The 16,706-nt window shown below is 38.0% G+C and overlaps 1 protein-coding gene across 1 annotated transcript in view; it reads right to left on the minus strand.

The window, feature by feature from the left end:
* The window catches only part of LOC149841052 (E3 ubiquitin protein ligase RIE1-like), a 65,951-nt gene that overhangs the window by 35,664 nt on the left and 13,581 nt on the right, over positions 1-16,706 (minus strand). The window contains exons 2-4 of the mRNA XM_090003560.1: positions 5,744-5,863; positions 2,001-2,133; positions 1,743-1,904 (exon numbers count right to left, since the gene is read on the minus strand). Coding sequence (XP_089859686.1) covers positions 1,743-1,904; positions 2,001-2,133; positions 5,744-5,863 — 415 coding nt within the window. The remainder of the gene's footprint in view (positions 1-1,742; positions 1,905-2,000; positions 2,134-5,743; positions 5,864-16,706) is intronic.

Consider the following 16,706-nt stretch of genomic DNA (forward strand, 5'->3'; position numbering starts at 1 on the left):
TTCTTCACCAAAGCTCTTCCTGCTCCTCATTTTCTCTCTCTCCTTAACAAACTTTTGGTTTTTTTCCTGTAAAGTTGGAGGAGAGTGTTAAATATATATATAGATATAGATATAGATATAGATATATATATATACATATTTATATATATATAAATATGTATTTCTAATGTATTGCCCGATAAGGGCATTTCAGTCATTTTACATGTATTAATAGTTGCTTATTAGAAACAACTTTTTCTTTTCTTATTTTTTCTTTTTTTTCTTCATTTTATTTTTTCCTTTCTTTTTGAGCTTTGGGGCCCCACTTCTTGGAGTCGTTGGGGCCCCAACAGTCATAAATATGATCGTTGGGAGCTCCCCAACGACTCTAAGAGTGGGGAGCTTCCAAGGGTCCCTCTCTCTCCCTTTTATATATAAAGGGTTGTTCCCCCTTTGCATGCATTATTCCTTTCTCTCACTTTTTCAATAATACTTATTTTTGTTAGCCTTTTGTCATTGTCCCTTTGTAGATTTGTTTGTGCACTTGAAGTGCTTATCTATTCTCTTTGTATTTGTCCATTATTAGACTTGTAAGTGTTCTACACTTTGTTATTTGTAATTCCGCTTACTTACAACCTACCAATTCATAACATAAACTCAATTATGTTTTCATAGTGTTACAAACAATTGATTACACCACTTTCATAAGTGAAATGTGATTCTTTTTTGTCTTTAGCCTAGATATTAAAGAAAAAATATATCCAACTTATGGAAATCACCAAGTATTCCCACTATATTGCCATGAAATTGGCGACAACAAAAATTTGGCAAGGACAACCAAGTTGCAGGTAATTAAGACAATTTTCACAGCTCAAAACATCAATTTAAAAAAGGTAACTATCACCCTTGGGACCTCACAAGCTCAATCCAAAGCAACTAAATAAATCATTTCTCCCAATCATATGACAAATATCAGTTTTTTCTGGAAAAATATGAATACAAATTATATAATGTGACATTTGCCAGATGTTTAGAACAATAAATAGTGGTAACGATTGATTCTTTTTCATATATGCTTTTACTTTTAGTCCATTGTAATTTTTTTTTGTCAATATTTTATCAATACAAACATGAGAAATAACAAATTTCAACTTCTCATGAGAAAATGCTTGTTATTCTCCCGTCCTAAACCTTTGCCACGCTGCTCACAATATTTTCAGCAATATCCTCATAAGTGACATCTAAAGCAATATTTCATGAAAAAACCTTAGTTCTTACAAGACAAAAAATTTTAAACTATCACAAAAATAATACAATAATATGAAAAGTCTTAAAGTTTCCTTTTTATCAAACCTGTCACTTGATGCTTCAATGTTTTCTCTGGCTTGTAGCAAAACTTATTTTAACATTTTCCAAATTCCATAGTTTCTATTTACTAAAACACCGAATTTTGAACATGAAATTATTCTCAACAACTTAGTTTACAAAGTTTTAGTCTATGATATTTTATTTTTGCATTAAGAGGCCATTTGTATGCAGCTCCCGTACTGCTAACCATCTATCCCAACATTTCTTGAGATGGACACTGCACCCATCTCGAGAAATGCGAAGATGGATGGCCTCAGGCAGGTCACTGCATGCCCACCGTGAAGCAACACTGCATATAATGTGAAATCTTTGCATTAAAAATTAATAATCTGACACTTTTCATTCTCTCCAAAATAGGACATATCAAAACATTATATACATGTTGGAAAGCTTACTGCATCATCTGGTGAAAGTGGGCGCTCATCTGCAAAGACTTCAGAGCCTCTTGCAATTGGTACCATGGATCCCTCATCCAATCTCCTCTTTTCACTTTCGCTACCATCTTGTCTATATCTATATCTTGGCAGCAAAGTGATGTCGGCATCTGAAGCAACCTCCTGTTTTTGTATGCCAAGTGAACACAATCATTAGATTCAAAATGATATTTCATCAGTGGTTTTCTCAAATATTGATGACCATCATGTTCCTCTAACCTGTCCTGCCACAGCATAGAGTATTGCAATGATGCAAGGCAAGCAACAGCAGAGAGCAATCCCAATTACGCAAGCCAAGGCAACACAAAAGATAGCAAAGAACACATCAAAGGCCAGAAATACAACAGCTAACCTGCAAAACAACTCATGAAATTCATGTATAAAATATCAGTAGCTTACTTTAACTACACGTCGAGAAGCAGATAAAATGCTGTATGGAACTCAGAAAATAGACATAATGGAAAGCATTGACAAATATAGACGAACTGAGGCTCTATGATTACATATTTGTTAGTCTATGATGACCACAAGTAGTTTGGGTAACAGAATATGATTGAACTAAGAAATATCATGCCAACTCCTAAATAATTAATATTAGCTTCATGAATGCTAGTGATAAGATAACCAGTTAGACAGTAATCATGCACAACTATTTAGCACTTCAATCACAGATTGCACAAGGTAAGAGACAGTTCCAATGGTGAATTATACACCTTACGAAACTTGTATTTCTAGCACTACAAATAATAATTAACTAAAAACATGCTTACAGCAAAAGCAATAGTAATTAACAAAAGTTACACAAAAAACAAAAGAGTAATTAACACAAGCATCATATGGAGTAGTCTACTACACTAAAATGGACATTAATAGTGATAATATATGCAGCTAATAGTGGTTTCTTAAAGATTTTAGATAGGTGCTTCTTACACCAAGGGGCAGCATAAGAGGGAATCAGTCAATAGCATGATTGCGTGCATGGATATCATCTAGTATGCGAACCATATGTTACCAAAAAGACCTCTTTCAGACCATTAGAGGGATAGAATTCCTATACCAAGTATAGTAACCAAGCAACATGAAAGAAAACCAAAGAAAAAGGCATTACATTCAAAGATTTCCAATTTTGCACCATAAAAATGCAAAAATAATAGCAATGCAGTGTTGATTTGGATATTGTATCATAGAATAATACCAATTAAAGGGACTTCAATGGATTAAATAACAGTATTAATTTTAACTGTTTGTTAACAATTCACAATGGCTAGACTTGTTAACACTGGAGTTGGACAAATAATTGAAAACAGAGTTCATGCAATACTTAAAGCTACCCATGAACCGAAGGAAACATTAAAAAGGACAGTGATAAACCGTCAACGACTTTTGAGAATTCAAACAGGAGCAAAAAGCCATCATTTGAATATGTGTGAGTTCAATGTCGTGTATTTCCATTTAATTATTTGTATCTGGTAGTTTGAGACAGATAATTCTTTGTTAATCCAAAAACTTAGTTATTACACAAAATACTTGTTATCTATAGCATGCAATTTTTTGGAACGAACCACTGACTATAGTGGCTAAAAGTTTGCTCTGTTCAAGCAATTCAACTAAGAATAAGAAACAGCTAATTAAGGCCAACCTGCTTATTCCATAGGGTAGGTATGTGTGGTTACCAAGGATCACAGACTGAAAGTGAGATCAAAACCTTACACTAGAAAACATCAAACCTAAAAACCAAGCAGGATAGCTGGGTTAAAACCTCTGATAAAGGAACATTTGAGGATCTCAAAATCTACAGACATTAGATCTTATATTGCTGCAACCACAAGCTTTGAGTTGGGCCCACCAAAATTCCGAAGTTTGGTTTCATATCCATGGTAATCAAACAGCAACTTAGTGCAACATATACTATCCTGGTCAAAGTTCTAGTCTAATCAAGGCAATGAAAAAGTCACAAAAGTCAGGCTACAGCATTCCTACCCAAGTGAAGACCCAATTTCACCTCTCAATAATTCAATTTTGGTTAGACATTTAAAAATAAATCTAATTAAACTAGTAAGACTCAAACAAAGTTCTCTAGCCAAGCACAAATGGATTTAAGCAAGTAACCCAATACAATGCAGATTCATCATCAGTGTTCAATGAGGGGTTTACTTGGTTTCATTACATTTATGATTTATCAATGGACCTGGATTACTTTCAGAACAGAAAGAAGAAAACCTGAACAACCCAAAAATGTAAAAAAACTAGATGGAGGGACTGACACATTTAAAAACTAGATGACCTTAGTTCTATGCCAGATTAAGGGAACAAAGCATGACAGCTCCCTAAATCTAGGCTCTTGCCTCTTAACATATATAAAAGAAGAAAAAGGGATCCATTTCTTTCTCTTCTTTTTCCTTTTAAAAGGATGCATTCTCAAGGTAGGTGCAGTACCTTCTCATGCTCCAATATCTAAAAGATGAAGTGATGAACCCCATTGTACATTTTCACTTTCTTTATTTTAATAAAAATATCCAATTTGTTTTGTACTTTTCATCTCTTCTATTGATTTATAAGAGGCTTCTTGTACGTGCTAAAATCTACTACAAGGTTTTATCTGTACATTTAGAATGGACTAACATGTTGCCTATTGTGCAGATAGAACTTTAGAACAAAAATCCCGAGTTGGAATATCCAACAAGAAGATGGGTTCTGTCTAAAGAACAAGGTTAAAATATGTTTGCTTGCATTCTTCACCTTGTACTCTACTGATGAGTGATGACCTAAGGCACAAAATCATGACGCTATTATTACAGCCGTTCATTTTATGCCACCGAAAAGAAAACATCAACACACATGAGGGTACATTTAGTCAAGGCACTGCAATCAACCAAGAGATTCCACTACAGGCTTCACCCATTTCATGCCATGCAGAAGCCATTGGTAGAATATGTTCTCATATGATGAAACCTATTCTTCTTAATACATGCTAATATGTGTATGAAACCTAAAAGTTCCCGTTAAACGCCTCCCTGATAAAGACCCTTGTATTGATCAAGGACCAGTACAAACTACAAAACTATAGTGGAGATGAAAAAACAAGAACGGTTGAAAAGGTGAAAGGCATCTATTGACTTATTCATGAGTAGCCTGAATTCTACACCATAGAGAAATCAACTGTATCCTGTGGTGGACTGCCTCCAACAATGAAGGTTTTTGGTTTATTAACTTTTCTTTCCAGCAAGCCTAGCCGTCATGCTGATTTAACCCACCATAGCCAAAAAAATTGCAGTTCTGATTTTGATACAATCCCTCTTGCATGGTGAGTGTTTCTAACGCTTGGCCTCAAGTGTTACTAGCCAGACTAGTTCAACCACTTCACATAAATAGATTGTCAGTTTGTCGCAGGGAAGTTGTCAAGCTAACTCCAATGCTTGGTTTCATAAGCCACACCAGCTGGCCTGAATGGATTCTTATTGTAGGTTGTCACAGGTCAGGTTGCCCTCTTAGGAGGTTAAACTGGCAAGAAAATGAGCTCCTTGGGTCAGATCAAGGATCTGTAAGAAGCAGCAGCTGGTTGAAGATAAGAGAACACTTTATGTAAGTAAGAAAGAAGATGAAGGGAAACTGTAGAGAAAGCAAACTGGCCATGACCCCTAACAGATCTCTTAGTGATGTGTGGCACTACGATGGCTCCATTCATAGGATAAAAACCTTAATCAGAGCACTACAAAATGAGTATTAAAACCTACCAGGATTTAAGCAATGCAATTCATAATTTGCGGTATAAATAGAGACGATTTCACTGAACCACAACCAGAATGTCCTAGTGTTCCCTTTAAAGCTTCATGTATGAACATGTACCACTTATGCAGCATAAAGTTTTAACTATGAAGATGTACAACTTGAGACAACCCCAAAACTATTCTTACTATGCAAATTATTATAGTAAAACATAATACAATACTCATGGCCCTTACCAGTAGAGACGGGGAGCATTTTGCAGAAGAATCCCACCTCCAGCAACCACCCAATAGAATCCAACTATCCACCAGAGGAAGGATGCCATTGTATTAACAGATTCACATCGTTTGGCAATGCTGCACAAGAATCACAATTGCTTCTGATCAGAGGTGCCACTACTGTAAGTAGGTCCATCTAAGTCATCAACAAGAAAAAGCCACATAAAATTGAAGGTTGAAAAGAAGAATGATACATAGAAACCAGAAAGGCAACTGATAGTTCCATAGGAGATCATGAATGAAACAAACAAAGATATCAACCAAATGAATGTTTCCTAATTAATTATTCGGAGTGAGTTTACTTTTTTTTAAAGGGGTTTGGGCAGTTTTACCCTTTTCTTAAACATTTTTTACCAAAAAATACAAAAGAAACCCTGTTTTTAACGAGGGAAAAACAGTCATTTTCGAAAAAAATCATGAAAAAAACCAAATCGATAGGGTTTTTTTTCGCTTTCATCGCAACTCTCTCCCTCTCTATTTCTCTTCTCTTTCTCGTTCTCGGCGACCTCCACCGACTACCGGCGACCTCCACCAACCTCCGGTGACCTCCGACCTCAGGCAATGGGTGTCTTCAGGTACGTACACCCTCTCTCACTCTATCTCTCTGTGTCTCTCTCTAATTTTCCCTATTCCTCTCTCTCGCACAATGTTTCTCTTCTCTCTGACACTCGCTCTCGCTGTCTCTAACTCTCACTCTCTTCTCTCGCTCTCTTTGTCTCTCGAACTCTCACTCGCTCTCTCTGTTTCACTCAAACTCTCACTCTCTCTGTCTCTCCATCTCTCACTCCATCACTCTTTGTCTCTTACTCTTACTCTTTGGCTCTCACTCTCACTCTCACTCTCTCCATCTCTCACTCATTGTCTCTCTATCTCTCTTCTTTCGCTCTCGCTCACTATCACTTTCGCTCTCCCCAACTCGCTTCTCTGGCTCTTTTTGTTTGTAAAGTCATGATTCACTAAGCCGTTTGTTGGTTTAGAACGTGAAAAGAGTCAAAAGACACTAAAAATAAAAGAAGAAAATTACGAGTGGGGTAGATCTCAACGTGTATTGCATATATAAATGATTGAGCCCCTTGAGATCTCTTAGGGTATAAAAGATCTAGTTTTCTTTGTCCCTTGTTGTGGTAGGGCTTCCTCTTCTTCTTCTTTGCTTGGGATTTTAGTACTTGTTATGAATATTGAATACCCAGTTGCTCTTTTGAAGATATTTGAGGAATTATGGATGCGATGAATGTGATCTCATTGCTTCTGTGTTCAGTTTGTGGTTTTTGTTATTGGTTTCACCATTGGGGTTTTGAAGTCAGTTCGTGATTTGGGTATTTGTTTATCTTTCTCTATTTTTTATGTGTTTCATGCAGAACAGAGGATGATCTACTATGCCCTTTGTTGGTTTTGTCTTGAAATTGTGGGGTTGTAGTTTTATGTTTACTTGAGGATGATCTAGTATGTCATATATTATTTATTAAATGCTTGCAAGAGATGTATTTGTTAAATGGTTGCACTTTGTATATATGATTCAGTTTTCAAATACTCATGTTTTATTTTATCAATGATAACATAAATCTTATATTTTGGTAAATTAGAAAAATATAATTATATTTTCGCTTCCCTTTCGATTCATATTCGCTTCTCACTTGAATCCTAGGTCGCTTTCTGTAATAAAAATAGCGAAAGCACCAATAAACCAAAGGACTCTTTAAAAGAGTCAAGCAAAGAGCCAAGAACACAAGCACGTAAAGTGCACAAATAACCCACTAAGGGGTAAAATGCCTAGAAAGCAAATATATTGAAAAGGGAGAAAGAGAGTGGGCTGGAAACCCCTTACGTATACAAGAGGGAGAGCCCTCTATTTATAGGAGAGGAAAAGAGAATAAAGAGGGACCACAAGGGGGGCGCCCTTCTAGTCGTTGGGAGCCCCAAAGATCATAAATGTGATCGTTGGGGCCCCAACGACTAGATGGGTGGGGCCCCTTGGTGGTCCTATTACAAAAAGAAAATAAAAAAGAAAAAAACAAAAAAGAATAAAAAGAAAGAAAAAGGAAAAACCTGAAAAAGGAAAATTACATGGCAATTTACCAAAATACCCCTAGTGGGTATTTGGATGTACAAAAAAAGGAAAAATAGGATATTTATATATATATACATATATGTATATATATATACGTATATATATACATATGTATATATAAGTGTGTATATATATACACACACACACTTTAACACGCCTCCTCAAACTTTACGGGGAGAAGACCGAAAGTTTGCCAAGAAGAAACATGAAACGCGGAGTTGGAAGCGCTTTGGTGAAGAAGTGAGTCAACTGATATTCAGAAGTAACATATGGTAGTGTGATGGTTCCTCTGAGAAATTTGTCTCGAACATAGTAGCAATCCATTTCAATATGCTTGGTACGCTCATGAAATGTATGATTATTTGCGATGCAAATCGCGCTCTTGTTATCACAACACATCTTGGTGGAAGAAGAAATGAGGATGCCCATGTCACAGAGGAGACTTCTAAGCCACACAATTTTCATAGTTGTCATCGTCATGGCCCGATATTCAGCTTCAGTGGATGATAGAGAAACTTTTTGTTGCTTCTTACATCTCCATGAAATGAGGGATTCGCCTAAAAAAATGCAAAAACCAGTAGTTGAGATTCGATCATTGGGATTCCCCCCCCCCTCCAATTTGCATCAGTATAAGCAGTTAATTCAAGAGATGAAGAAGAGGATAAGAAAAGTCCCTTGGAGATGGAGTTCTTGATATATAGCACAATTCACATCACGGCCGCCATGTGAACTGTAGTAGGAGCATGCTGAAATTGACTTGCAGCATGAACCGCATGAGCAATATCTGGACGGGTGATAGATAAGTAAATAAGGGATCCAATCAATTGCCGATAGGGGGTAGGATCCTCAAGAAGAACGCTATCCTCAAGTCTCAACTTTGCATTTATAACTTCAGGAGTTTCAACTTTCTTTTTATCTGAAACTCTTGATTTGGTATAGATGTCTGCTGCTAATTTCATTTGAGATAGAATGTATCCTCGAGGAGAATATGCCACTTCAATACCTAAAAAATATCTCAAAAACCCCAAGTCAAACATATCAAAAGCTTTCTTTAACATAGACTTAACATCATTTACTCCCTTTTTGTCACTTTCAGTGATGATCATATCATCAACATACAGAAGTAGAATAATAATTGAATCACATGTTTTCTTAAGAAAAAGAGCAGTGTCAGTATAACAAGAAATAAAACCCAAATTGATTAGTACACTATTAAACTTGTCATACCAAGCTTTGGAAGCTTACTTAAGGCCATATAATGCCTTTTTTAATTTCAAAATTTTACCATTTAAATTCATGTCAGGAGGTGGTTCCATATAAACTTCTTCACCCAAATCTTCATTTAGAAAGGCATTCTTGACATCAAGTTGAAAAATGGGTCATTTTTTAATAGAGGCTATTGCAATAAGGGCTCGAATACTAGTCATTCGAGCAACAGGGGCAAAAGTCTCATCATAATCCACCCTATATTCTTGGGCATATCCTTTGGCTACTAATCGAACATTAAATCTTTTTAAAGAACCATCACTTTTAGTTTTTACTTTGAAAACCCATCTACATCCAATGGGTTTTTTGCCATTAGGAGGATCAATGATTTCCCAAGTTTGAGCTTTATTAAGTGCATTAAGTTCAAGTTGCATTGCTTCATTCCAATGGGCATATTGTTTGGCATCATTATAATGGGATGGTTCATGGAAAGAATGAATGGCTAACAAACAAGCTCAAAAATTTGGAGAAAAAGAATCATAAGATATAAATCTATTAGGTATTTTAGAAATACGATTTGATCTCCTTTGAGAGTATTCTTCTAACGATTCGTTTTGAGAGAATCTTTCAAGGGCACAAGGAAAATTGTTTTCATTTCTTCTAGTATAAACTTGTGTATGACTTGTTATATTTTCATTTAGGTTTTCAGTTGGATCATGTTGTTTATTATTTTGAGGTTCAATATGATCCTCAATGGCAGCTACAGGGGTTCAATAGTTTCAACACGATTGTCTATGCATTTTTCTTGAGGTAGCAAGTCAAACAAAAAAAATAATCAACATTTTCATTTAGGTTATGCGAAAAACCATTTTCTTCTTCTAGAAAAGTGACGTCTTTTGAGATATAAAGTTTGTTATTTAATAGGTCAAAACAACGGTAACCTTTTTGTTTTTCACCATATCCTAAAAAATACATTCAATTGCCCTTGGAAAGAGTTTATCGTTTTTGCGAGTTAGAACAAAACACTTACATCACAAAACTCTGTCTTTTATAGTCGGGAGACATACTGTAAAGTTTTTCAAACGGAGAAAGATTTTTCAAATAGGACGAGGGTCTTCTATTAATTAAATATGTTGAAGTAAGAACAACTTTGGCCCAAAAGGATTTTGGAATACTTTTGGAAACTAATAGATTCCTTTTGTCTCTATTATGTGTCTATGTTTTCTTTCCGCAAGACCATTTTGTTGTGGAGTGTTTGGACAAGAACGTTGATGAAGAATTCTATTTTCTTTTAAATAGCTTTGAAAGTCATTGGACATGTATTCACCTCCTGAGTCAGATTTAAGAATGGAGAGGTTTCCTAAAAATTGATTTTTAACCATTGCATGAAATTCTTTAAAAAAGGAGAAGACCTCAAATTTACGGTTTAGGAAGTAAATCCATGTAAATCGAGTAAAATCGTCAACAAAGACAACGTAATATGAGAAACCTCCTTTAGATACAACAAGAGAGGGACCCCATACATCGGAATGAACAAGTTCAACCAGCCGTGTGGAAACATAATTTCTTTGAGGAAATGGAATAGCTTTAGATTTCCCAAAAATGCAATCTTTACAAGTCATGTGTTTGTCTTTACAAGTATTGTCCAAAAAAGAAAAAAGAGACATCTTTAAAAAGTTCGGATGACCAAGTCTCTTATGCCAAACTTCAATACTTTTGACATTTACAAAATTACAAAATTACAAAATGACTTGGATGGAAGAGTCAAAAAATCCATAAAATAAAGATCGCCCCTCCTATGGCCTTGCCCAATCAGCTTCCCTGACTGGAGATCTTGCACAGTGCAATCTTTCGGTGAGAAGAAGACTTGGCAACCATGATCGGTAATTTGAGAAATCAAAAAAAGATTTAAGTTAACTTTTGGAATAACTCTTACTTTAGGAACAAAAAAGTTTTGAGAGGATTTCAAGTAAAGTGTTCCAATACTTTTAATTTTTAAAGATGTCTCATCGACCGTTGAAATATACGAAGATATAGAGTCGAAAAAAACATTCGAGAGAGAATTTTTATGAGATGTCATATAAAAAGAAGCACCGGAGTCTAGTATCCACATACCTGAAGGTGATGATGAATAGGCTATGGTGGCTCCAAAAGTTGATGTTAAAGAAGTCTTGAGAAGATGTTGGAGGACTTCGAAAATTTGGCAAAGAGTTTATTTGATTTCTCCTCCATTGATATTTTCTTCTTCCTTCTTTGGAGTGTTTTCTCCAACCATGGCCACCTTTCCTTTAAGCTTTGGACAAACCGGCTTAATATGCCCCAGTTCATTACAATAGTGACAAATCACTCCTTTTCTATACCCATTATTTTTTGAAAAATGAGGCGGTCTATATATTTTTACATTGTTTCCCGTCCTAGTAACGGCCAAAATTTCATCATTCTTAAGACTTATGCCAAGACGAGTTTCCTCTTGGGTCTTGGCATACTTAGGCAAAAGCATCTTCAATAGGTAAAGCTTTACTTCTATGAAGAAGAGACACTCTAACTTGCTCAAACTCGGGCTTAAGCCCATGAAGAAATTGAAAGAAATACTCCTTTTCAATTTGTTCTCTTCTAAGCTCAATATCTTTCGGAGCCACCCACTTAGGCTCAAGGAGAACGAGTTTATCCCAAAGAGGGGTTAAAGCACTAAAATAGCCACGGGCACTCATGTCCGCTTGTCTAGTAGATCTAATCTTTTCTTGAAACCATGTTTCATTGGCTCTCCTAAACTTAGCGATGTTGGCATTATTTTTAATATCAACATTGTTCATGAACCATGCCAAAATTTTGATTTTGGCATGGTTACTTTCCCAATCTTCTACCTTGGATTGATGCTCTCAAAATAGTTACTACTTACGCCAGCACCTGACGATTAGAAAGGATACAGAAGGGACCCTATAACCATAAGCCCATAAGGATTAGACACACTTAATTTTTTTTAAATAATAGCGAGCAATAATAGCGGGAAGGCTTTCACCCGAGTTGCAGAGAATACATATCTTCTATCTTTGTTTTTGGCATCAATGTTGTTACTTCTTTCAAACTGTCCTGAGAGTTCGGTCCCTAGCCTGGTACTGTGCTTATTCACTCTTCCTATGGCTATCGAGAAGGGATTTATTTTATTCTATTCAAAGACAGCTTTCCCCCTTACCTTATCATATAATAGTGTCCATTAGACAATACTTTCGGCTTGGTATTCTTAGAGCTCAAAAGAAAGATCAAAGAAGGCAAGCAAGGAAGAGGGTCTTCAGCTGAAAGTCTTGTTTGAATGCCCACCCACATATCTGCTTTGTCGAACATATAAGACTGATGTCATTCAAGCATAAGCTGCTATCGAATCTCGCTATCCGGAAGTGACATAATTAAGATATGAATGAATAGTAAGGAGATTAAAGAAACATAGCTATTCTTCGCACCGAGAAAATCGTTTGTTAATCTCGTTATCTCCACGGGCGCTGGGTTAAGGGCCTGGAACCAGAATCACACCTGGGGGAACCGGTACGAAAGAGCGTCTTTAGGTTTCTTCCTCCCACACCCATACTCTCGGCAGGTCATATTACGCTTTCTTAAGAGGAAGAGCATAGGTAAGCCAACCTTTTCTTCATCAGTCGATGATTCTCGTCAGGATAGTCATGTAAGAGCGACAGTTGCTTTGTAGTCAAGAGGAGCACAAGTGGTTATCTTGCTTGGCTAAGTCATGTCTTTTATGCTAGTTCCTCTATAGAGAGGCAAGAGCAATCCTTGGTCCAGGCTTTCCGTAAGCTAGATACTTGAAAGAGCCGAGCAAGTGGATGAAGGTCGTTTCTCTAGGCCATTTGCATTTGTTTTTGCCTTTTTTTTTTGTGGTGTCATAACCATTTGGCATTTGCCTTAGCCCACGTCTAGGTCAGAAGTTTTGGTCGTCTGTCTGACCAGTCAAGCAAGCCAGAGTGAAAGAGGAATAAAGGGTACCAGGTACTAGGTGAAAGCCAGTAGCTATCCAGTCGAATGCGATCCATATCGATCAAGGGCAAAAAAGCAAGCCTAGTCCTCATGATGAAAGGCCAGAGAGTGAGGGCGTGGGTGGGAATAGCAGACACAAGATCGGATTACGCTTTGACCCCACCTGCGTGCGTGCGGGGGAAAGCAGCTCCTTCCATGGCGGATACTCGAATGAATTCAAAATTCCATTCCGGGGCGAAAAAGATAGGAAATCGAAGATTGAATTTTATAGTTGTTGGCATTTGAGATCATATTACGGCAAAGAAGTGAACGGAAGCTACCCTTTGAGCCGTTGGGTTAGGACTCGGACCTGGCTAAAACAAGAACCTAGGCAAGGGCTAGGGTGGGCAAGCTGCCAATTCCATCTTCAAAAGCAATAGGAATCATCCTTTTCTTTTTTAAGTAACCATAGCCAAGCCTGAAAAAAAGGCTAGTGAAGTAACCATAGCCTAGGGCTTACTTGACTTGAGACTTCCAACTTGAAGTCGACTGAAGAAGGAAGGAGAGTGATTGGCATGAAGTAGGGCAGAAAGAGGGGATTCAGGGTTTCTTTTAACAGGATTTGCTGCTCGCCTTCCGCATCTTGATCTGTTTAGGGTAGGGCTCTTTTCACTAAGCAGAATCTGTGGACTTCACCGCTACACCCACTTAGCAAGCAAGATAGCATTCATCTCATCTTGGGTGAAAAGGGCTTAGCATCAGAGACAAGAGAAGCAGACGATGTTAGAATGGCGTGAAGCAGAACTAGCTAGTTCTTACCCAAACTGACATAGTTACTGTAATGTAAAAAGGAAGGATCAATAGTCACAATAGTAAAGGGAAGATGCCAAGACTGATTTTAAATCAGAAAAAATGAATGCAGCTAAAAGCAAAAGGCATGCATAGCGTAGAGATTTATCTCAGATAAAAGTGAAAACCTGCTGCGCAATGCCGACACCTTCACATGAAAAGTAAGCCTTAGCCCGACATTGCCCTCAAAGACTCCTTGAAGGGATGGAAGCAAGGAATATCTAGCCCAGGAAAGCTGTCCAAAAGGAAGGGAATTGCTCTTGTTCACATGAATGCACGAATAATTAGACTGAAAGCAGGAATGCCGGTTCTTGATAGGATTTTATAATGAGGTAAGCAAGTCTATTAGCAGAAAAAAGAAGGATTTCAGAAACCTCTCTTCGTGATGCTGAGAATCCTCTTTGATTCGTATGGGATAACTGTCTTATGACTATTACGGATAGTCATGCCTTTTTCATAAGAAAACCAAGGCCCACCTTTTTAATGCAGGCAAGGCATAGCTCGTAAGAGAAGGTTTAAGCTACTTAGCATGGGACACATCCACTAAAGTGGCTTTTGAACGATTGAAGTTTAAAAAGCTAAAAGCAGCTCTTCCCCACAAGCTAAGAAAGGAGAGTGAGAGACAAGAATATACCCTTTTCGAGGACTAGTTACTTCTCTACGCCGCTTGACTATGGTTCACAGCCCGACTGCCGAGGAATTAGACCGACTGTCGAGGAATTAGATCCTTTCAAGACTCAATTGCCCGTCATTGTATGTTCTTCCTAACCATAAGGCAATGTGAGATGGCACTTCACTGGGTCCCATTGATTAAGGTTAAGGTGTGTTAGTAATATAGGCATATCCTTCAATTTCAATAATGTTATCCCATTTCTTTTTCTTCTATTCAGTCTGCCGAATGCGTAAGCGGATCTAATTCTACGAATTAGCGTCATGGAGTCTTCCCTTCGAAGCGGAGTCAGTGAAAAACTCCCTTTCACTCTGAAACCTTCTGAGGAACAATAGAATATCTATTTTAGAAAAAACTGTCCAGAGCGGAGAAGTAGCACTCATTTCCTTCTATTGGCCTCTAGAGCGAGAGTGAGTCTTCTTTCCCCTTAAGACTGGCTCTGGATAGTTAGTACCATGTACTTTATTCTTCCTCTGAAACTCTTCCCTGAGTATAGTCTCATATCTAGTGGCTATTTTTTTCAGGCGGGTTGCCTTATGCTGGAACAAACTTAGGACCCTCCAGAAGCACATGTTGCTGATTCACTACGTGAGCAATTCAGCCACCTGAACAGCTTAATCGTGGAAAGCTCCAACAGACGTTTTGTACGCTTACTCTCTGCTGCCATTGAAAACAGAGGCAAACATTCCAGCAGAATCCTTCCATTCAGGAATTGGTACTGGTCGGCTTCCAGCTGTAAAATCAAGCATGCGAAACCATGACCTGTAACACTCTCCATGGCCAATCTGAGTGAGATCATGGGTACAAAGATCTGGGCCGACAAACCGGCTGACTGGAGACCAACCACCAATGAGCAGAGTGCATTTTTTGGCGCCTATTACCTGCTAGAGAAACCCTGCCAGTTTCCTGCTGCTGGGTCGACTTCTCTTCTCTTATGAACTTGTCCTCAGCATGCTTAGACGTGGGCAGTCTAGCAGCTGTAGCTGTTCAGGGGGGAGGAGCAGAGAAGTACCAGCCAGTATCCAGGGACTGGGTCTGGTTAGAAGGTGTTCGTGTGACAGCAGATGGTGGTCTCTGTTTCAGGCTGCCAACTCATCTTTTTGGCTGGGTGCAAGTGCTACCCTTTAAGCCGCTGGGTTTGGTTTGCAGTTACATAGCCGCAGGTTGTCTAGTATGGCTGCATCTATTGTGAAGATCATAAGTGGTCACTGGTTTGGGTGTCCAAGGCTCATTGACAGGGCTGGAATTGGAGTCATCTTCTCCCGCAGTTGAGGAATTATGTCACGGGCAGAAGGTGTCTACCATTATACTTTGCTTCTTTTTTTGTCATTTTTACCTGTATATCCTTGTACAGCTACAGGCACCTATTGCTGCTTTTGATTCCTTGAGCCATTTGCTACCAATGAGTGGTTATTTGTTACTCTTTGGTACTTTTTGTAAGATGGACAGTTTGTTCTATTTTATAAATTAAGAAACAATATAAATTAAGAAAAAAAAAAACAGTAGTGGCGAGCGAAGCAGCCCCGCGAGACTCCATCCTTATCCCCACGAAGCCCTCCATGTTGGAGACTTCCCCCTGTCGTCGTATTAGTCGTACTAGTCGGCATGATGGGTTGAATGCCTCCTTGGTCGAAGAGCCGGTGCGGCGTATTGGTTTCGTACCTTTTTTCAGGATCAGGTGTCTGATACTGCTCGGCTGTTCATGCCCTTCTTTTTCTTTCGTGGCCGAAAGAGAGAAGGGAGGCTGAGGGGAGTTTCGGGAACAAAGCCCCCTGCCAAGGCGGAAGCCCTATAGTCGAGTCTCTTTTCCCCATCGCAGCTATATCAACATAGCCCAGCTAACAAATCAGACTCATCCGCTTGTCAATTCTGTTAAAATACATGTGTAATATATATATATATATATATATATATATATATATATATATATATACATATATACCCACTAGGGGTATTTTAGACATTTCACAAGTACCCGATAGGAGTACTTGTTATTTAATTTTTATTTTTTGTAATTATTTTGCACTTTATTTTTATCTTTTTTGTTTTTTTATTTTTGGCCACATAAGGGGCCCCACCATGGAGTCGATGGGGCCCCCAACGGTCACATTCGTGACCGTTGGGGGCTCCCAACGACTCCATGGGGAGCCCCCTAGGTGGCTCTC

This window comes from Nuphar pumila, chromosome 4 (assembly GCF_984573655.1).
Source record: "Nuphar pumila chromosome 4, dmNupPumi1.hap1.1, whole genome shotgun sequence".
Taxonomy (NCBI): domain Eukaryota; kingdom Viridiplantae; phylum Streptophyta; class Magnoliopsida; order Nymphaeales; family Nymphaeaceae; genus Nuphar; species Nuphar pumila.